The sequence below is a fragment of the Micropterus salmoides genome, unplaced genomic scaffold (genome assembly GCF_014851395.1).
Source record: "Micropterus salmoides isolate LMB-PRFRI ecotype aquatic unplaced genomic scaffold, ASM1485139v1 Ms_hic_scaffold_2, whole genome shotgun sequence".
In the NCBI taxonomy this organism is placed as follows: Eukaryota; Metazoa; Chordata; class Actinopteri; order Centrarchiformes; family Centrarchidae; genus Micropterus; species Micropterus salmoides.
In genome coordinates this window covers 14,548,695-14,572,383 of record NW_024041150.1, presented here as the reverse complement: position 1 = coordinate 14,572,383, position 23,689 = coordinate 14,548,695, and the positions used below count along the sequence as shown (strand labels likewise).

General features: G+C 39.4%; 2 protein-coding genes across 2 annotated transcripts; one reads left to right on the top strand and one right to left on the bottom strand.

Moving 5' to 3' along the window:
- Positions 1-1,759: 1,759 nt before the first annotated feature.
- Positions 1,760-10,959, bottom strand: mpdu1b (mannose-P-dolichol utilization defect 1b). The gene is made up of 7 exons (XM_038731582.1): positions 10,795-10,959; positions 9,455-9,520; positions 7,975-8,107; positions 7,753-7,838; positions 6,003-6,121; positions 4,981-5,091; positions 1,760-3,067 (listed from the first exon to the last, which is right to left on the bottom strand). Exons 1-7 carry the CDS (start codon positions 10,919-10,921, stop codon positions 2,933-2,935), a joined length of 777 nt encoding a protein of 258 aa, XP_038587510.1. The 5' UTR covers positions 10,922-10,959; the 3' UTR covers positions 1,760-2,932.
- Positions 10,960-13,035: 2,076 nt separating this feature from the next.
- On the top strand, positions 13,036-17,583 carry mblac1 (metallo-beta-lactamase domain containing 1). The gene is made up of 2 exons (XM_038732432.1): positions 13,036-13,545; positions 16,304-17,583. The coding sequence occupies exons 1-2, from the start codon at positions 13,120-13,122 to the stop codon at positions 16,544-16,546; spliced, it is 669 nt and encodes a 222-aa protein (XP_038588360.1). The 5' UTR covers positions 13,036-13,119; the 3' UTR covers positions 16,547-17,583.
- Positions 17,584-23,689: the final 6,106 nt, after the last annotated feature.

Genomic DNA, 23,689 nt, shown 5'->3' with positions numbered 1-23,689 from the left:
ATATGTGTCATTTCATTGGTTAATTTTTTTTTTTCTCATCCTGTTTTGGTGAACTAGTAGCATGTTCACTACCAAAGTGTCGACTAGCAGAGGACAAACCAAGAAACTAAGCATGATACAGACACAAATAGCAATCATTTCTACAGTTAAACAGTACAAGAGACGGCGGGAGAAACAGGTTTGCACAGCATGCTGCAATTTTTCCGGACCGCATAGCAAGAGCAGAAACGGGACTGCAGCATACATAGTGAGTTATTAAACTGTATTACAAAGGCACACTTCATCAACTATGTAGGGGGGATAACAATTCAGCACTTAAATTATCAAGCCCTCACAGGATTAAATGCAGAGTAGATGATGTACACGTTGTGACACATTTCAGCTCTTATTTTGACTTGGCTTATTGAGGGGACGGGACAACGCATAGAAGCAATACCCCTAATTGGCTGACTACATTTGTGGTTCGTAGTCACACTCTCAGTGGTAAACCACTGTCCAAATAGTTTGTAGACATATGCAAGGCAATCCACAAATCCACTGTGATCCACAAACACAGATTAGATAATGCTGAGCATTGCACAGAATTTGTACACACGTCTTCAAACAGTGGTTAGACTGTGTTTGTTTGCAAATTGTGACAGTACATTTATAGAAAATGTGATTGGCAAAATAGTGAAACAGTAGTGTCAAAATTCTGAAAACAATCTACAAATAGAATGAAATGACCCTTATGCACAGACAAATTCTTTAGTATTTATTCAAACTCTGATTTTCAAGTACAAATCACTCATTTCTATTTGTGGATCATGATGTGTTTTATTTGTGGATTTTAAACCTATTTGTAGATTTTGTTTTAAATTTATGGATTATGAAGTTTGTGTTGGTGGCATGGTGGTGCAGTGGTTAGCACAGTCACCTCACAGCAAGAAGGTCGTGGGTTCAAACCTGGTTGCCCCGGCCTTTCTGTGTGGAGTTTGCATGTTCTTGGGCTTCTTCCCACCATCCAAAGACATGCGGCCTAGGTTGATTGGTGACCTTAAATTGTCCTTAGGTGTGAGCATGAGAGGTTGTTCGTCTATGTGTGGCCCTGCGATTGGACTGGCAACCTGTCCAGGGTGTACCCCGCCTTTTGCCCGATGTAAGCTGGGATTGGCTCCAGCCCCCCGCGACCCTGATAAGTGGTTGACGATGCATGGATTTCAAACAACAATATTTTCAACTAATTTCTTAACCTTTTCCTAACCCTAAATATATGTCTTAAGGTTACTTGATTATTTATTGGTAGTATGATAGCTTCATTCTGTCCTCACTCCACTTGTTGTATCCTAGATTGAGTGTTTAGACTCTGAGTAGATAATGAAGTAAAACAGGTAAATGTGGAGACTACATGTCTGACCAGAAAATTGAAGTGATCAGGTATCCTATTAACCCTTAAAGGAATGAAACCGTCTTTAGTCTTACTGCTCTATGCCTGTTTCTAACATGACAAAAGTTAGAAAATGAAATACAACCTGCATTCTGTAATAATACTGTGTTCTGTGTTCTGCTCAGGGGCACAGGACTAACTTCTACTGGCAGAACGTGTTTATTTGCATCTGTATTTACTGATATACTGATTGTGAATTCATTATTGAATAATCCAAAATATGAGCATGGTGATGGAATGGAAATGACTATGATGTTAAAAGTATTTTTGCTGACAGACTGACTCTCTGACTTTAATTGTATCGATAAAGTTAAAAGGGGAAATAACAAATCATGAAAAGAAAAATCTTTTTAATAAATGAAGAAATCTGTTTGTGGTCCTTTGTTGTTCCGACCTACAATGAACACAGATTCATATCTAGATGGTGAATCAGAAAACAAATCAAATATAAAACTCAGGAGTGACACACAAGTTTAATCTGTCTTCACTCTGGAATGAAACTTGTTGTGATGTATCAGCTCAGTACGATCAGCTGCAGCGTCCAATCAATCAGTAAAAGACTTCTGTGAAGGCTGCTCTCAGGTATCCTCACTCATGGCTCCTCAGATCACTCCTCACTACTTGGAGCACCAATAAGAGCTTTGGGATAACCAACGGAACCAATGAAGGCTAAGAGTACTAGCCCATTAGAGGCTGAGTTGCCAAAAATCGGATGGCGCCTTTGGAATGGCCTACAAGGTGGCGGACCAGAACAACCTCCGGTTCAAGTGAAGATCAAGGAGTAAGGAAATATCAAATTCAGAAGCTTTCATAGGTGTCACAAGTAAGTGGTAATTTGCATCATATTGCACACATTTTCAATGATGTCAGCCCATAATGTCACCTAACAGACCATAGAATAGACCGTACAAATGTAGGAGCTAGTGTGGAATTATGTTTATGTGAAATTATAAAACAACTAATCATTCTTTACATGCATCCAATGTCAAAACTGTTTCAAATCAATCCCCCCCCCCCCCCAAAAAAATGATGAAAAAAGTGATGATAAGGATAGTAATCAGGGTCCCTCAATGTGAAAACTGTCAATGTCAAATGTCAAATGTCAACATGTCAGTGCACAAACCATTTCCAAATATTTTAAACACACCAGTGTGAACATAGCCTGATTATAATTAGGAAAACTGGAACAAGAGGAATGTAATAACGGTGTTTTGCACAGCGGGAGTCTGTACCCAGCAGTCCTGCTCAGAGCTAAACATCACCAATAAAACCAGCTAACTGTCAATCATAAAGCCAGTGGGCCTACGTGATCTGCTGGGCATGTTGCATTCACATCCCAACTTCCAAGCCTATTGTTTGTCCAGCAGATTCCATGTGCCACACTCCCCAGTGGCTCTGTTCATGCATTTCAATTAGTTCTTTAACGTTTTGAAGACACCTCTTTGAGAGTGTCTGGTGCTAAACTTTAATCTTAGAGCAACACTCTTCTTAGCATCTGTCCTTTGCCTACTCTCTCTTCTTTTTCTTCTTCTTTTTGCGTTCTGGGGAGCTGTTCCAGTAGTAGAGGACCTGCAGAGCGATGATGCCGTTACAAGTTGATGATATGACGTAGGTGAGGGCCATCAGTGAGTCTCCGGTTTCCTTTAAAAAGACAAGGCAGCTCAAAACAATATACATGTGAAATGTGTACACAAATTAATCAGAAAATAACTAATGGCATACATTAATGTTTACATTAGTTAGCTTAGCATTTTTGGAGGCGTTAAAACATAGTGAATTTACTGGATACTAGGGCTACCATAAAACTTTGATTAATAGCCCGGGCATTTATTAGCTAAAATCACTGAATTGACCCTGCCTTTAATTCCTTTTGCACAAAACTGAAATAGGCTAATATGAAACAAGTTTATTTATTTCAAATAGAATATTACTTTTATAAAAATTATCCAATAATATCAAATACAAGTTATTCATTTGATCTGGCTCCGACAGACGGCTTACGCGCTTTTATTTTGAAGGCAGCAACGTGATGAAAACAACAGCACGGTGCAGGATGAGAAAAGTGTGGCAGAAGTTAGCAGACAGAGAGCAATGGACTTCACGTGACAGGATTCACAACTTGGATTAATTTTTATGAAAGGCTGTTTTGATTCTTTTGATCGGTGGACCCTTTCAGACTAAAGGAATATAAATAATAAAGGAACGGACACATTCGGACTTAATGAGCACTTCAAAGATAATGGGAGTCTGCACTTTTCTTTTCCTTTTCATCAATAGAGTTACCAGTTACACTGGTAAATCTATAAGAATTAGACTTTGGACTTGTTGTTTTCGTTAAATGAACTGAATGATTGAATTGTGGAGAATCTAACCATCTAACGATGTGTAGCACGTCCATACTGACATATTGATCATACGTTTCAACATTAGTATTTGTATGCATGATCCAAGCAGCTTAAAGCAGGCAACCCGGCGGAGTTCAAGAGGTTTTATCCATCTAAAGAACTTAGCCAGGCCAGGTGTTTAATGGAGACCTGCGTTTGTTTGTCAAAATGTGTTCTCACACCAGGCCAGTAAACAGGGATAGGCAGCTATTTGGGACTCGGCTATTCATTTGATCAGCTGGGAAATGTATTGTCACAAAGCATGGAAAGTTGACTTTTTAGAGGTGCGTGGTTCTTACAGATGAGGTTCACTACAAACATGATGATTTTATAGAATATGATGTGTTGCTGTAGCTTAAACTATAAAGTAGTAAAAATGAGCTCAACTGTAAGCAGCTACAGCAGTAACATGCAACGTACACATTGATGCAGCAATATTATAAATCCAAACACGTAACATAAAAACACTGACTGCACAAAAGGTTCTTTTACTTTTGATACTTTAAATTAAATTTGGCTGATAATACATACTTTTACTTAAAGTTTGCGGGACAAATAAATGTGAACGAGTTTACACAGTAATGATTAAGTGTGTAAAATTTCCATGCTGGCAGACAGGTAGTGATGTGTTTTATGCCAGCCAGCAATAATTGGTTTGCCAGAGCTGCAGCAACTCATTATGGCAGAGCCTATACCTCATAAGCATGTGTGGACAGTGTTGTGTAATTACTCTCACTGTCAGAAGGGGGAGACAAAAGGTTCCACACTGCAGGTTTAAGTAAGGTTTGAATGCAGGACTTTACTTGTACTCGAGTATTTTTAGTGTGGTATTTTTAAGTAAAGGATCTCATTACTTCATCCACTGCTGAACATCTCACATCTTTTTCAGGCTTTATCAGATATTCTGTCAGTCTGGTTTTTAAAGCCAGTTAGGAGAGCTGGATGTGGATCTGTTCCCTGGTTGTTTGTTGATATCTTCTCTGCTCAGTGGTACAGGTGGTAATGTCCAGACTACATCAAATGTTTATTCAGGTGGAGTGTGTGGGAGGGTCCTTTATTTATTACATATACACATACATACATACATACATACATACAGTGCAAGAAGAGTAGCACTGATCATTTTTAAAATGTCATCCATCAGTCATATTCCAGACACAGTCCTCTTACCTGTAGTGAGGTGAAGATGCGGGCGAGGGATCCAGCGAACAGCAGGAAGACAGAAACCGCAGACAGCTGGCCAGTATGCCCATTACAAAAGTTAGACCATGCCTGGATTAGCTGAGACAACAACACACACTGTCAGTCTCTTTGTGTTGTGTGTTTCTGTTGGTGCATTAGTAACTTTTCTTTATGTTAGTATAGTGGTTTTCTTTCTTTAGTATATATTCATTTACAATTTGGTGAATTTGCAAAGTAGAAAGTCATTTTGCATTTGTTCCTGTTTGTACTGTAACAATGGAAACAGATAACAATCACTGGATTACTGTTAATACTGATTAGAACATCTACACGCCATAATGACAAGTAGGGCTGGGCGATACGGCCAAAAATGTTAACACGATAAAAAATCATATGATTCAATATCGATAATTACCACGATAAATGTCAAATCATTATTTCCTTCAAGTTTAAAGGCGGACTGGTGCTTCTCAGTGAAAATTGAAGAAACCAGATGGTTAATTGTGCTTTCTTTATGGTCAGAACAAAACAGTTGATGCCAAACAGTGGATCACTTAACAAAACAGGAGGCAACACATTCAAAACTATTGTGATAAAATCTTTTTTCACCAAATAAGTAAAATAAAGTGAAATCTTAAATAAATATCTTAATTGCTAATTCATATATATACTGTACATTCACTGGAAAGACTGAGTTCTGCTGATTCCAGTGGTCAAAAAAACAGAGTTATGACTCTGAGAACAGAGGAGTACTGTACATTTTAATGCTAATTGTGTCACTAAGGTACACTGGGTTAGGTCACAATGTGACCTGTTCAAGACGACACAGATTTCATCATAATGAAACTAATCTGAAACTCATGACAAAGAAACAACCTTTTTAAGTCTCAAATAAAGTCTCAGTTATAAACACAAGGAGATGGCACTGACAAAGACTGAAAACAGTTGGTTAACAACACAATAAAGTGTTTGAATTATTTATTCATTATTATTAATACATCTTTGCCTACCCTGCTGATGATGATGGCTGGCACGTTAGAGGCCTGCATGGAGGTAACCACTGATATGGGAGTGACTGGAGACAGTACGAGGACCAGCAGGCCAAAATACACGACCAGAAACAGGAGACCTGGGAGAGCGGAAACAAACACTGTAGCTGATCTGAGGGCCAATGTCAGAGCGGCAAAGGATATCTTTTAGACTGAATCTGGGTTGGAGTTTTTCTGGGGCTTCTGTAGAGTTTTATTTCAATGTAAAAATTCACATGGGTTGTGTGGGTTGAAGATGTGTGAATCTACAACCCAACCCACCAAATTCAATTACAGTCCACCTTTCGTTTGAATGCACAATGATTCTCGATGCATTACATGGCTACTTTCTCATCAATTAACACAAGCAGTCAGAAAAATCTGAATCTTTTTATTTAGAAAATGCTTTCAAAAACCTATCTATAATATAAAAAACTGCATATTTTTATGTTAGAAAAAACAAATCATAAATCCTTCTGCAGTGTTACAAGTTTGCTGTAATCAAGAAAAATAAGGTTTTCACACAGTAAACAGGGCACATCCTGAATGTGGCAAACATCACAAACATGACTCTGAACACAGCAGACAACAGGAATACTGAACAGCATCAAACTAGTAGTTTATATAGTGGTGTATATAAATATACTGCGGCTCCAGGGTCTTCAGCAGGTGGCAAGGACTCTCTACAACCAAGTAAGGCCGTAGATCCTTAGCTGCTCTGAAAGCTGCCACAGACTGGGTGATGCTCTTCCCTCGCTCAGAGTTAGATGGCTGATTAGCTGGCCAATATTCTTTGTATAACTTTACAACTTTATTGTCCAGCTGAGGCTGGAAAAACAATTAACCTTAAGTAGAATTAGGAAGTAGTAGAGTTATTTCTACAGTGACTGTGCAAAAGGCGCAGAAGCTTAAGTAAAAACAACATGCTTTATCATTTAGTTAATACAAACTGCATGCAGGATGCACTTAACCTTACCTGAAGGAAAAACGGTTGTTGCACTGCTACAGGTCACAGAATCTGATGGGCCATAAAACACGGTGTGATACCGGTGCTAGGCTGAGGAGGAGCACTCGTCCTTCTCAAGTTCTCCAAAAATGCCACAAGTTCTTAACTTTAACGTGATGGATGGTGGATAAATATTTAAGCAAGGGACTGTCATCGTACCCACTGTCATCAGTCCTGCAAATATTGTATTTTGTAGTTTCATTGCCTTTAATAAAGTGTATTCACATTTTGGAAAGTTAAAGTTAAGGCAGTCCTGGTTTGTAGCGTTTGAAAGAGGCTAAAGAGAGATTGTGTGTAAAAGATTCACACAGGGATTTGTTGGCCGCAGAGCTAACGAATCTGGTTACTTTACAGAGCAAAATGTAACTTGAGACAAGGGTTGGGCAATGTCTACAATGAATGGAATGGATGACGACATCGGGTGTGGAGCACAGTCTTATTAAGGTGACGTGCTCACTGGCTTAGACTTCACTGGGTAAAAACTTGGGAGCCTATGACGTTACAAGGATATTTTACAAGCACAGACCAGGTGAACCAACAGTGAACTCACAGAGCGCAGATGTTGGTTTCGGTTGTTTGATAGGCTATGTCATTAACAAACCGAAATGCAGCGCAAATGCTGAAAGTCAGAGAAACAGAGAGAGAGACAGAGAGAGGTGGGGCAAGCCTTGGTCTTAAAATTAAGCTAAAACTTGACTCTGAGAGATTGCTGAGTTTCAGTTTTACCTCTGCTGCTTCTTCCTCCATAGTGCTGAATGAGGAAGCCTATGGTGACCGTTTGCATCATGAGGAACAGAGCCTCGCCCCAGGCACTGAGGGAACATTCAGCAAGTTACTTAAATTGTTTCTCAATATGAAACCAAAAGGTAAAGCACTTCATCTTAATCAATATACAGTGCAGTTATATAGTGATTACAACAAGTCAGCTTGCTCTATGTACATTCTAACCTGAAAGGGAACTTGTTGGCGATACTGTAGGCCATTGTTCCAGTGATGGCCAGCAGCTCCAGCAGCACAGACTTGAAGCTCAGCCCCTCAGCACTCTTTGCTCCCATTAGCTTTAAGATCTGAGGCAGCTTGACTGCAAACAAGGGAGGAAGGAATGTCAAAGTAAACATTCAACATTTCATATAATTTCTGTAATAAAAAAACAATCAAAATCCCAAATTTCTTTTACCAGCGGACTTTGACTGCAGATAACATTTCTAAGTTATAAATAGCCAGATATGTTTTGAGTATTTTGTTCACCCGTCCATTTTCTATATAAAACTTTCTAAAAGCTTCCACTGTAAAATAAATTTAAGTACAAAAAGTACTGGTTTTTCCTTTCACAGGACCTTTTAGCTGATTAGTTAAGCTATTTATTGTTGAAAATTTTTCAACACTAATGCCAATATGATACCTAGGTACTGATACCAAAACAATACTTTAATATCCTACTTTAAGAAATATAAACATATTTTTAACAAAACTCAAAAGAAGCCAGTTCCCAAATACTGTCTACAAAGGTAGCTGCACCCAAGAACTTAAGTTTAAATACAATCTAACCCTGGCAATATCTGGATTTAAATCTTGAAGTAAGTCAGATTATGAATCTGACCAAATATTCATTGTCAGCTTTCAGTATTTGACACTTTTGGATACACAGTGTTATAGACACATTTAGTTGTTTGTGTTAAATGTGTAGCAGGCAGGACAGGCAGGGAAAGCACTAAGTCCAAACTTAAGGAAATGATAAGCAGAATCAAAATGAATGTTTCTGTCACACTGTAACGAACCAACACCGGCCGTCTGATGGAATCATATGGCTTTAGATTTGATTTTCTTCACTTCACAAAAAAACGCCAGTTCAATGACCAGACCAGCAGGATAAAAGGATAAAGGATAAAGTGAAATACCAGCACATGCCTCTCCCTCATTATCAACCACTAACATGCCCTTGAGCGAGGCGATCCAGAAATGTTGCAAACTGTTGCAAAACGTTTTGAGATTGAACTCCCCCCAGATGTAGTTGTGCTGGGCAGCTTCCAGGTGTGTGAGTGTCGTCAAGGTGTTACTGCAAACGAGAGCTGGGCTCTCAGTGAAACTTCCCTGAATAAATATATATTCTAAATAACTGGAGCTTTCATTATGTTATGGTTATGTTATTGCATCATCACTGCAGTTGGAATATCCTCAGAAAAAATATACTACAACACAATTATAACTTTAAAGCTGCTGCTGATGAATGATTAGCACCAAACAGGATGAAAATTATACTCAGTCTTCTATACTTTCGATGACCTAAACTTCCTAACTTGTCTTTAGTTTTCATTGACTAAACCTAGACTAAAACTAATGACTAAAATGTGATTAAAATTGAAAAAAACTTTCATCATCAGGTGCTCAAATAAAGACAGCCATAAAGAGAAGCGGAGATGAGGTTTACCCATTACTGATCCCAGGATGATGCCGATCCCCAGGCCTTTGCTCAGTACAATCTTCAGACATGGTACTGGATCAAAATGTTATAAAAGAAAATACAGATTAGCTGTTTGTCAAAGATCACATCAACTCACACACACACACAAAATCATTACTCAGCGAATCAAGAGGAACAGAAGAGATGAGTCTGCAAACAAGAGAGAAGTGTAACATAACATTACTTGGTATCATTAATTCTTCTACAGTATCTCACAAAAGTGAGTACACCCCTCACATTTTTGAAAGAAATGACACTTTGCTACAATGTAAAGCAGTGAATGTACAGCTTGTATAACAGTGCAAATTTGCTGTCCCCTCAAAATAACACATCACACAGCCAAATTTACACTGTTATACAAGTTGTACACTCACTACTTTACATTGTAGCAAAGTATCATTTCTTCAGTGTTGTCACATGAAAAGATAGAATCAAATATTTACAAAAATGTGAAGGGTGTACTCAGAGTCAGGGATTTTGTAGGCATATTGTCGGGTGTAGGATTAAACAATTTATACCAAACGGGTGTTAATGGTAGGGCTGGGCAATAAAACAATAATGAGAGTTATCGCAATATAATTTTCCTCTATAACAATATAATAACTGTTCAATATATCGTCAATAAATATTTGGTTTAATTCATATGAAATTTCATCATAATAGTTTTGAATGTTCTAAGTCAGATTTGTGAAGTGATCCACTGTTTGGCATTGAGTGTCACATTCTGACCATAAAGAAAAGTTTAACCACACAATTAACCATCTGGTTTCTTCAATTTTCACTCAGGAGAAAAAAAATCTGAAAGAAATAAAGATTCAAAGTTGTGAAATAAACACAGACTTCACTTAGACTTAACTCCAAACCAGCTTTGAAACATCCTGGTTCTGTTTGTTCAGGCTTCTCACGGTAACTTATGCTTTTCAGAGGCACATTTATGAAACCCCACCTTGTCAGTGAACATAAACCATGTAAAGTTGGGCATGAATGTTTCCAACAAAACAAAAGGGTTATGAATGTATTTAGCAGGAGACAGGTTGCTTAATTTCTCTCAAATAAGGTCACCAGGTTTGTCTGCAACATAACTTACATTTTGAATTGCGTTCATACAAACAGACCAAACGACCACCACGACCACGACTAGACAGTCCAAACTACCTCTTATTTTTAAATCAAAAGTGGAATCTACATTAAACAAATGCAGCTAGTTTATTATCAGCATGACGTTACACATTGAGTAACAGGCTATCGTTGCATCAAGTGCCATTTCGATTGTTACAACCGGTGTTCAACAAAAACGAGCCACTTACCGTCCAAGAAGTTCAAATTGAGAAAGAACTCGTCGTAACATGATTCGGGCATAAAATATGTCAACAAAAGCCCTTTAAGAGGATCCATAAAAGACGAGCCTTCATTCGAAACTGTACTCTCCGCCATTATTGAGGCTACGTGTCGTCTTCTTCTCTGTCTTTAATGGCGGGTGGCAACAAACGTTTAAGGTGCATTACCGCCACCTACTACGCAGGAGTGTGGGCCAGAGTTGCCCGCAGTAAGAAACAAATAAAATGACTTAAATTCTCTTCGTTGTTCGAGTTTCTTTTAAAAACTCAAACAAAGCATTATACTTTAATCCCTCAATGCTAAATACATTCTTAAAATTCAATACTATTCTGCCTACTTTGGGCTTTACTTTATATTGGCTGATTCTTTCATCCCACTGTTTTTGCCAGGCAGTCATGATATTGCTCTCTGTATTACTGCTCTAGCTTCAGCTTTACTGAAAGCTACCTATACCTATACAATTCTGTCCTGCTTCAGAGCTTGTCTAGCCATTGAGTCTCCCATTTTATTCTCCACGATGCTCCTATGAGCTGGGATCCACAAAAATCTGAATGCTATGGGATGACTGCAAAGATACCACGCTGATAAGTCTGAACAATAACTTTTTAAAAGCTTTTTCTTTATCCACTGTAAACACAATAGTTAACATGTTGACTGTACTGTTTAGTGGTCTGGTGTTCTTTCCTTAATATTTATATTGAAATCTGGGATAACAAAGTAAATCTAGTCTTTCCATTCTTAGGTTACTTTGATCCATTTGTATATACTGGAATAAATGTTTATGTGTTGGTCTTAGTCTTTAATCAACTATATACCAATTTCCCTTTCCTTTATCTTTCTTTCTTGTTTTGTAAATGATTTCTTCTGCCATTTTATTTGCTACCCAAACAAGACATTCTTGCAGCATAATCTCTAGTTTCTGAATTTGTAAAGCCTGAACCATCAAATAATTTCCTGAAAATCCAGAAACTGGAGTGTTTATTATACCTTTTAAATAGCACTTTGCATGTATGAGTTTTGTTTTGTATCTATCTAATCCATCATGTCGTAGTCTTTAACCCTGTTCATTGGGACTGTGCCTATTTGGTAGAATCACGTCTTTCAAGTGTTCCACAAGTGGAACCGACGTAAATGTCTGCAAAAACCTTGCAATTCTCTACCGCTGGAAGGGTGGAGGTCATTTTCAGGACAATGTGTCAGTGACACCAACATCAGATTTAGCTTGGTCTGGATTTTCTGCCCCTTGGCAAACGTCAAAGATATAAAGAAAGCAACTCTGACCAGCAGATCCCCACACCTTGGAACCCCACTTGTGAAATTTTGCTAGCGAAAACACACAATGTTGCAATTTGCCATTAAAATGCACCATGATTTCATCAACAGTGTGACATTCTTCAGAAGGTATGCAAAATAGTTTGCATTTGTTTTTGTAACCATGGCCTGAGTTTCCAAGGTTTATCTTTCTTAACATTATCAGACCTATTAGGGTTGTCCTGAAAGTGAATCAGTGTCAGCAATTTCAGAAATCACATCGGGGTGCTTAGTAGGCTCACACATTGGGCATCTGTACTAACCCCATGTGCATATACCAGAACTTGCTCAATTTCATTGGCAGTTGTGTTCACTGACTTTCCTTCTTTCTGCAATTTCCTGTTGCATTTCATCAGTCACACAATCTCTGAAATACATGTATGGTGCCCAGACAATCCTGGTCAGCTAGTCATCGATCATCTTGACACAGCAGGACAACACAATATAGGCAAAACATATCTCTGTTTCTACTCTAAATACATCTAGTTATGTTATTTTAACCTTTAATTGCTTTACTTTAATAATCAAAAGAGTGTATGTTGTGTTATGGAATGCATAATGAATAAAATGCAATAAAACTATGATTTACAGATTTATAAATAAATGACCTGAAATAGGCTAACTGCTGTATCTAATTTCTTATTTGACACACATTTTCAACACGATTTTGCTATAAAATCAGTTATGAAATAGTAAGTAATTATACTTTGCATCAGTATCAGTAACAATTTGAATGTTTTTTCTCACTTTAAGTTGGCAAAAGTATCCTTGCAAAAACACATATTGGTCGCTGGTCCATTTTAGCTCCACTCTGCCCCCTGGTGGATTACCCGTGCACTGCAAGCTTTATTTTGCCTGGTTATACACCCGCCGATACAGTAGGTGGCAGTATGCATCTCTTACAATGCTTTGGACTGAAGAGTGGCGGCGGCTGGAAGGTTCTTGTCCAGCTCCCGCAGCTCTTGCTTGTGAACTTTGCTGACATGATGGGGACGGACAGTAAAGTGGTCTGTGGCCAGGTACAAACAGTCGCTCTCTCAGAGTGTGAGTCGGACTTCCCCGGTCAGCCGTACTCTGTGTCCGTCCTTAAAACCGGATACTGTGTCTCTCAGACCGACGGGACGTTCAAAGCCGATGGGACCATCACCCTCATAACAGGGCCCAGGACTATTTTGGTGGACACCGGGGGACCGTGGGACCGGGATTTTCTCCTAATGAAACTGAAAGAGAGAAGTCTGGCACCGGGAGACATTAACTTGGTCGTGGGGACTCACGGGCATTCAGACCACATAGGAAACCTGAGTCTTTTTCCATCAGCGGTGGTGATTGTAGGATATGATATCAGTGAGGGGGACACATACCGTCCCAACAAGCTGGCAGAGGGACATGCTTACACTATTGATGAGCATGTAAGTGTCTGTCATATTGTAAAGTTACATCCTCGCGGTCAACACTGTGGATTTATTGGTGAAAGAAGTCTTGCCTAAAATGACCAAAGTACTCTGTTCCAGTTCGAAAAACAGAAAATGCCCCAAAAGGTGTTGTATTCTTAAAACTCTTGAGTCTAAAAAGAAACCACTGTAACAAAAAACTCCTCCTCACCTAGGACAGGAAAAATACCTTAACACACGCCATCAGTTTGTCTCTTCACCCCTACAGTAATTCACTGTGGTGATAAATGACAAAATTAAAATTATCAACAGTTTTTAGGCAGATGATTTACTGCTCCATCCGGGCCACATCAGACAGTGATAATCACTCTGCTCCGGCACCTTGGATAAATGTGTGACTTCAGTGAGTAGCTACATGTGATTTTTTGTAAATGTTTCATGGCCATGCTGAAAAGAATAATCTCACTTTAACTGAGAAAAAGAGATGGATGGTGTAGCTGAAGGTTTAGAAGCTTGAACTACTGCACTGCAGTTTGAACCTCACGCTGCATGACTCTGTAAAGCATTTAAACAGTCATCCAGGATTTCCCCCTTATGTTAAATATATTTACAATGTATATTTACAAATATGAGATTTATACACAAGTGCAACTGTGCGCATATTCAGGATGTGCAATTTAGTATCACTTGCAAATATTGAGAGTTGGTGTTTAACTATAATGTAATGTCAGTCACATGTCATTCAGTCTCCTCTCCCTGCACACAGGAGAGTTGTTATGTATTCTGATGGCAGTGGGTAGGAAGGACTTCCTGTAACGGTTCTTGCTACAGTGGAGTTGTAGGAGTCTCCAGCTGAATGCACTCTGCTGCCCGACCAGCAGGTTGTGCAGCAGATGTGAAGTGTTGTCCATGATGTTGAATAGTTTGTGTAACATTCTTCTCTCTACTACCAACTCCAGGGGCTCCAGAGCAGACCCCAGCACAGAGCCAGCCTTCTTTATTAGCTTGTTCAGTCTCTTGCTGTCACTGGCTCTGATGCTGCAGCCCCAGCGGATGGCCGCAAAGAGAATAGCGCTTTTGACAGCATCCTGCTGCATACATTAAAGGACCTAAGCTTCCTTAAGAAGTAAAGTCTGCTCTGGCCCTTCCTCAGTGTTGTACTTCCAGTCCAGTCTGTTGTCAAGGTGCACACCCAGGTATTTAAAGTTCTCAACCACCTCCACTTCCTCTCCTAGAAGGTGAATGGTGTTCAGTGTTGTTTTCCTGGTCCTCCTAAAGTCCACCACCACCTTCTTCGTCTTTGTCACGTTTAGGAACAGGTGGTTGTTCCTACACCACAACACAAAGTGGTCAACCAGATCCCTGTACTCTGTCTCATCTCCACCGTTGATACACCCAACAACTGCAGAGTCATCCGAGTATTTTTGGAGATGACAGGACTCTGAGTTGTGCTGGAAGTCTGAGGCGCTTTCTGCTGGGGAGAAAGATGTTGATGTTGAGGGGTATGGGGTGGCACTGTCCTGATCACTGAGGAGGTGTGAGAGGGAACCGGGTGTGGGGTTTGTGTGACAGGGGGCAGCTGAGCTGAACCTATTGAAAAACACATTCAGCTCATTAGCTCTGTCCAGGCTTCCCTCAGCCTGATTTTCTTTCACCTTGAACCTGTGATGTTGTTCATTCCTGACCACACCTCCCTCGCTTTGTTTTGCTGGAGCTTGTTCTCCAGCTTCTTCCTGTACGCCTCCTTGCTCTCCTTCAGACTCACTGTCTTCAGTGATTCAAGAGGGGCAAGATGCAGTAGCCTAATCAAGGTACAAGCGGGCTACCGTAGATTTACTTATCATTTTACAACACAGAGTTGTTTTACACGATGAAGTTGTAGGTGCCTTCGTGCGACTCACAAAAAGCAAAAGTTAAATACAATAATAATATACTCTAGATGGTTGGATAAATAACAAGTCTCAGTAGATCGTTTAATCACCCCTCCAGAGCCCTCCTTTTTGACTCATTTATACACATAAAAAGTGACAGAAGTAGTTGTGTGAGAGAGAGTTCAAAGTTCAAACTGAGTATTTTACATCTGAGCAGTTGCAGCATAAAGTGGCTGTGACTGTAGGGTCCAGAAAGATAAAAGAAATTCTCAGACAGAGCCACCCCAGCATTGGGATAGTATCCATAAAATCATCTTTATTAATTCAAATAGAAATGCTTTATATATTTTAATTAACAATTAACATGACCCACCATTGGGCATTTGTCCAGCTTTAACTGATGTTCCAGTGATTGTATTACTAGTTTTGTCTGCTATGTGGGCCATGTGGAACCTGAGGATGGCTCAATAGCACTTTCTCATGTCCGATACCAACAAAGCAAGTATGTATGTTGCTTTATAGCACAGACCCCAGCAGAAATCACATTGTAATTTCGTTTTTTGTGAAAATAAATTCAAAAATTACCATTCCCTCTAAAATAGTGACTCATCACAATGTCTGTCAAAACAATGGCATTATGATTTTTGTTTTATTTTTTTGCAGATCGTATTAAAATGTGTAGAATTTTAGTCAAATTAAAATAAAAAGGATTAGACTGCCTAAAACTAACGTGGACTTTTGGTCTTAGGACTTAGAATTAATCTAAAAATAGCTGGCAAAAGTAACACTACATAGAGGAAAAGAGACTTTAAAAAAGAAAAAAGAGGAGTCAGACTGTGACTGAACTCCGTAGCCCTCAGCCTCCTGACAGTTTCAGTTTTTACACAGTCTTCTCTCTCCCACAGGTATCTGTAGTTCCCAGTCCAGGCCACTCCGGACAAGATGTCAGCGTCCTGGTGAAGGGAACCTCAGCGGGCACGGTGCTTGTTGCAGGGGACTTATTCGAGCGCTGTTCAGATGAGGACAGCTGGCGCGATCAGAGTATGAACACTTCAGTTCAGGAGCTCAGCCGCCAGGAGGCGCTACGCATTGTTGATGTCATCATACCAGGACACGGACTCCCGTTTAAAGTCCTCAGGAACCGATGAACCCCAGAGCTCAATGCTGGTATGTGAGGAAGTGACTTGATTGACTGCAGGTTGAGTTTTACAACTTAACGAGAGCATAATGTCATCATACTTGACTGTTTTCCCACAGTCTGCTTACTGATTAACACATCTTCACGTAGAGAAGAGCAGCTCCTCGTTTACCAACCAGCTCATATGGCTGTACAGACAAAAAGAAAAACTTGTAAGAGATTTGTAATTATAAATAAAATTTCACTTACAATACAGTATGTTGGTATGACTCCTGACATGTACTGAACCATGCTGTATTCACGTCTACATCCCTGTGATAAGGTGTGAACGTACACCACTGGAGGTCAGCTAAAACAGCATTTCATCTGCTGTTAACTGCCTGTGTCTCACTGTGCTCAGAATTTCCACCCTAAAATGCAAAATGGGTGTTAATACACGTCAAAGCATGACGAATTTGAATGTGAAACACTATAGTGAAACATCGTGCTATTAGTTGTGTGTATAAGTAAAATAACACAGTCCCTCTGCTGCCCACAAATGTAAGTAATGCTTTTCAGGAGAATGTTTTTTCATCTAAACTCTAGTCTTTGGAAAAATGACTTTTAGTGGGTGGGTAAACACAATCCACAGTCATGAAATGTCTGTCATGTCTTTAACTAAGCAAGAGGTTCTCTGTTTTTGCACATTCTCAATTATTAGAATTATTTTACTTTTACTCCTGTGTCTGCATACGTCCTCATAAAAGTCTAAGACAAACTTGTGTGTGATGTGAGAGCATCATTAAAAGGGCAAATATTCCATACAAATGACTTACTGGTCAGTCTCTGCAGGCTGATTTTCATGGGTACTGAAATAAACTGAAATCAGCAGCTGCCTGAAAGGTAGAAAATGAATATATGAAATGATGCTTTGAAAAAGTAAATGTAAATTAGTTGGTTGGTAGTGACAACCGTTCTTAAACTAGCAGTTCCTGATTGCCAGAACTGACGTATCTATATGCTCCTGGGCGGTTGGTGTTGCCAGCAACATCAGGAACCAACATGCCATTAAAAAAAAAAAAAATTCAGACACAAGAGAGCAGCCTGTCCACTTATCCTCTGTCTGTTTGTTGGCCAGGTGCAATAATGCCTAAGACAACTGACTGTCATGTCAAGATAACGCTTAACAGAAAAATCCATAATTATTAACTTTCAAAAGCAAATATTTTGCTGTCTGTTTAAACACTGTTCTTTTTGCTGTTGACTCTCCCTTAGAAATATAACAACAAAGTGCTGCTCACCTCGTCTCATCTTTACCATTTGTGACTTTTGTCATTTCTCTATCTCAGTTAGCTTCTCAGAATCTAAAGCTCTTCAAGTGTTTTAAAATATAAAGATATTCAAGTGAAATAGCACCCAAGCTACCAGACAGTTGTTTGCTGAAAGTAACTAAAATAATTGTCAGTTGCTTTCACAATGTTCCCCTTTTATTATTATTATTTTTTGTTATTTTTTTTAATTAACCTTTATTTAACCAGATCTCATTGAGATTTAAAACCTCTGGCCAAAGAGACCTGGCCAAAATAGCAGCATATTGACAAAGCACAGTTACAAATATGAACACGAGCACACGCACAACAAAAGAACAATTAACAAGACCCTTACGATACATAAATAAACAACATTAGACCACTTACAAATACAATTTATACATACCGTAAGTTTTAAGGATTTAGTTATTTTAAAAGCAGTGACAGCAATTTATAGCCTCTACTTCCAAGTTGTTCATGGGGTGTTTAAATTCACCAAAAGCGATCAGATTTTGCAACTGCAAATCAGTCTGCAATGTGTTCCAGGTGGATGGGGCAGCATAAGTAAAGGCCTTCTTAACAAATACAAGTTACCGGAGCGCAAATTATAGGAACTGATGTTGCATGATATATAAGTGCAAAGATAAGAGGGGAGCATATGCAACATAGACTTGTAAATAAAAGTGAGCCAATGTATGTGCCTCCTCACTGATAATGAGGGCCAATTTGTCATTTTGTACAAAGTACAATGATGTGTTGATGCTTTACATCTAGTCACAAACCTCAAAGCACTATGGTAGACAGTATCGAACAAAGACAAACATCGGCCAGGCTCATTCTTATAGAGGTCACAGTAATCGAGTGCAGTGAGAAAGGTTGCAGCAACCAATCTCTTGGTTTTCCAAGAAAAACAAAAAAAATAAATCCTATTTTTAGTTTTAACTTTTGTACCAGCTTATCAATGTGCAACTTAAAAGAGAGCTGATCATCAATTAATATACCCAAATATTTGTACAATTGGACTTGTCCGATCTGCTCACCATGTATAGTTAAAAATACTTGGAAGACTTACTTGCAAGGAATACTTGCAGAGACTTCTTATTAAATGATCATATGTATCTGTATTGATACAATCTTACCAATGCCATTTAGCAGTAGACGATTTGTAGTTAAGAGTAAACCATCCTTCCACCGAAAAACTTCCTTAACACCTAGACACTTCCCACCTAAAAAGATCACTTACACAGATATGCTACCATTACAATGTTGAAAGATTTTTCTGCCTGCACGCAAGCACACACACACACACACACACACACACACACAGTTCACTGTACCTTTGAACTGATGTTGTTAGTGGTTTCAGTCATCCAGGAGAGGAGTGCTATCTCTCACGCTACATTTTTATCAGTGTCAACACACACCTTAATCAATCAATCCATCACAACCGAAAACTACGTAGATACAAGCATTATGTACCAATAGTCAACATCTATTCAGCTGAAACAGCACAGTTTAACTCTTCATTGAATCTTGAAATGTAGTAGTACACCCAAGACTTTTACTATTGTGCAACAACAAAATATATTTAGAAGAAAACATAATGGTGGCTGGTTTGTTTCTATTAATATTGTGAGGGGTGTAAACGTGTATGTACAGTCAGGTCCATAAATATTGGGACATCGACACAATTCTAATCTTTTTGGCTCTATACACCACTACAGTGGATTTGAAATGAAATTTGAGGGTATTTACATCCAAATCAGGTGAACGGTGTAGGAATTACAACAGTTTGTATATGTGCCTCCCACTTTTTAAGGGTCCAAAAGTAATGGGACAATTGGCTGCTCTGCTGTTCCATGGCCAGGTGTGTGTTATTCCCTCATTATCCCATTTACAAGGAGCAGATAAAAGGTCTAGAATTCATTTCAAGTGTGCTATTTGCATTTGGAATCTGTTGCTGTCAACTTTCAATATGAGATCCAAAGAGCTGTCGCTATCAGTGAAGCAAGCCATCATTAGGTTGAAAAATCAAAACAAACCCATCAGAGAGAGAGCAAAAACATTAGGTGTGGCCAAATCAACTGTTCACTGAACATTCTTAAAAAGAAAGAACACACCAATGAGCTCAGCAACACCAAAAGACCCGGAAGACCACGGAAAACAACTGTGGTGGATGAGCGAAGAATTCTTTCTCTGGTGAAGAAAACACAACATTTGGCCAGATCAAGAACACTCTCCAGGAGGTAGGTGTATGTGTGTCAAAGTCAACAATCAAGAGAAGACTTCACCAGAGTGAATACAGAGGGTTCACCACAAGATGTAAACCATTGGGGAGCCTCATAAACAGGAATGCTCATGATCCAAAGCATACCACCTCATCAGTGAAGCATGGTGGTGGTAGTGTCATGGCGTGGGCATGTATGCCTGCCAATGGAACTGGTTCTCTTGTAGTTATTGATGATGTGACTGCTGACAAAAGCAGCAGGATGAATTCTGAAGTGTTTCGGGCAATATTATCTGCTCATATTCAGCTAAATGCTTCAGAACTCATTGGATGGCGCTTCACAGTGCAGATGGACAATGACCCGAAGCGTACTGTGAAAGAAACCAAAGAAGTGGAATGTTATGCAATGGCCAAGTCTATCACCTGACCTGAATCCGATTGAGCATGCATTTCACTTGCTGAAGACAAAACTGAAGGGAAAATGCCCCAAGAACAAGCAGGAACTGAAGACAGTTGCAGTAGAGGCCTGGATGAAACCCAGTGTCTATGCGTTCCAGACTTCAGGCTGTAATTGACTGCAAAGGATTTGCAACCAAGTATTAAAAAGTGAAAGTTTGATTTATGATTGTTAATCTATCCCATTACTTTTGGTCCCTTAAAAAGTGGGAAGCACATATACAAACTGTTTTAATTCCTACACCGTTCACCTGATTTAGATGTAAATACCCTCAAATTAAAGCTGAAAGTCTGCAGTTAAAGAACATCTTGTTCGTGTAATTTCAAATCCATTGTGGTGGTGTATAGAGCCAAAAAGATTAGAATTGTGTCGATGTCCCAATATTTATGCAACTCCAGTGACCGCAGCAAGTCAGTATGGAAGAGTCTATACGTCATAAGCATATGTTGACAGTGGTGTGTAATTACTCTCACTGTCAGAAGGGGGAGACAAGTTCCACACTTACGGTTTAAGCAAAGCGCTTTGTTGCTTAAACCTTCCACAAATGGGACTCTGGATCCTGCACTTTGTTAGCCCTAACTCCACCCTGACCACCTCACAGCGACTTTATGTGAGTATATAAATGTAGCGCTTCATTCATTCAACATCTTCCCTCTGAACATTATCCAGCAGGGTACCCGTGGGGTCTTAAAAGTATTAAAAAAGTCTTCAATTTCATATTCCAAAAAATAAGGCCTTTAAAGTATTAAATTTCAAGTTGGTGGACGAGGCTAAGGACAGTGGCGCTGAGGTTAGCACAACAAGCGGATTGAAGTGCAAGTCAGTCACAGTGTAATTTATACGTAGGTGACGGCGTAGGCTACAGGGCTACACAGAGGCTACGCCGTCGCCTGACGTGCACCTCCTCTAAAATGTAACTATACGTCGAGTCGGCGCGGGCCGTAAGCACTGTGATTGGTCGGCTGGGTAGCCTCGCAAGGCCTCCGAGCCGACCGGAAGTACCCCGTGCTTTGAAGTAACATTTACTAGTGGCCAAAACGGCGGCTGTAACACAGTGAATCAATATATTTGACCATCGCAACCCGAGCGAAATGACTTGTTTCGCTATCAGAATTGGCTCCAGTCGGTCGGTAACATTTGAAAAGGCTACAACTGCCAATTTTACCCCCATTTACGTTAGCTAAACCGGAAGTTAGCCTGCTCAGCCGGCAAAAGTCAACACAGTGGACGCTGTAGCACTACTAAAATGTTTTATTAAATTCACGTAACTTTTTCATTATACGGCAGTGAAGTTGGTATTAAATTTTATCCTAAGTGGTATAAGTCTTTTTAAGTCTTTATTTAGCTTTGAGAATCCTGGGGGTACCCTGTCCAGGCAGTGATTACGTTTGTCAGCACAGTGTAAATTGGAAAACAATTTAGTAATTTGCAAATGTCCTTTCCAATAGACAATGTTGATTGAGCAGAAAAATACAACCTCTATAATTAATATAATTTAAATAACAATACTTTAATTTCATTTCAGTCATTGTTGAACCTGTGTATGTAAATTCCATGTCCTTTTTTCCAGTTTTTGCAGCAAATTCTCAGCAAAGTCTAGCCAAATTTACCTTGCAGAACACAGGAGTTGCTTGTGCCTCAGTCTGTTTGTTTGTGTTACAGTGTGACTTTGGTGTTTTTAATTACCCGATTAAGGCAGCGGTACACCAAAGAGGTAAAGTTTTTGCTAAGGGAGTCTGGCGACAAGAGCAAGATAGCAATTTTCTGGTTAAACAAAACCAACATCTAAATCTCTATTGAGATCATTACTATAATGTTGTCAGACACTTAAAATAGCAATCTGAGCCCATCAAAAACAAGCACTTTAGTGGATGTACTAATAATTCGGCTGTACCCTAGCATGTAATTTGTACATCCAAAAGACTTCCCATTGGTTAAGATTCCTTTGTCTGTCACCTTTTCTCATTGAAGATGGGATGTGGTCAATACCAAAGCCTTGTAATGTAGAAGGGTTACTGTTGTGTGGAAGTCAGTTTACATTACCTGCTCAAGATTCAGTAATGTAGCCGTCATGCACACGTGTTGTGGCCTGGGTATGAGTGCCACCTGACTTAGAACTATTTAAAGGGGCTATATGTAAGTTTTTGATTTTAATAAATCTAATTTTTATTGTCTTATTGTCAATGGGCTCAAAACTCACATAGAAATGAAGCACACGCCTGTTTTCTCCGTTGGCTATTATCAGCCACTATTCTGCTTTTAATGTAAGGTCTCCGGGATTCAGCTCTGTGCGCGCTCCAGAGCCTCTCTCTGACTACAGCAACAACACGGCAGCTAACGACATGCAGTCCACTAACACCATAAAACAACCGGCTCACAGCAAAACACAGGCTCCACGTACGGATACAAAATAACAATAAAGGTTTATGTGCTGAAGCCCATCAGCTCCTGACTGGTGAACAACCTGCAGTGTTTGACAGCGATGTGCTCATGTGTGTTTCTCTGTCTGCAGAATCAGGACCTGATGTGGCCCATTCTGCGTCCAGACCTGCCACACTGCTGCGTTTATATGTGTTTATTTCTCTGTTCCTCTCTGTGCTGGAGCTCTTTAAGAACTTGGTGTCTTGATCCAGATTATTATTAAATTGGTTGAATAAGAGTGTGTTTATTCATATAGTGTATATAGCTTATTATTTCAATATATTTACTGCACATCTGATATTTATATTTTACTCATGGATAGGGACGTAAGGCTACTGTATGAATGAGCACTTCAGAGATAATGATAGTAATTAGCCATATATGGCTGGTCTGGTTGTATACTACTCAGGAAAGATTGTGAGACAGTTCATTTTAATGAACGAGATTTGAATGAACGAGTCTGTCAAAAGACTCGAACTTGCCATCACTATTACTCAGGTACACAACTTCTCCACCTCTCAATCGCTGTAACAAACATGACCCGCATAATATACAACCCAGAGGAAAAGCCATCCACTAACACTACAGTAAATTTACTTACTGTGGTCTTTATTATTATTATAAAGTGTGACACAATCTCGTTCAATGTTCAGCCCAGCTCACTACCCGTTTCGTTATCATCCAACACATTTAGCTGTGCTGACATTGCTGAGCCTCTGGTGAAAGATACACAGATAGTAAAGATAGCTACTTAAAGCA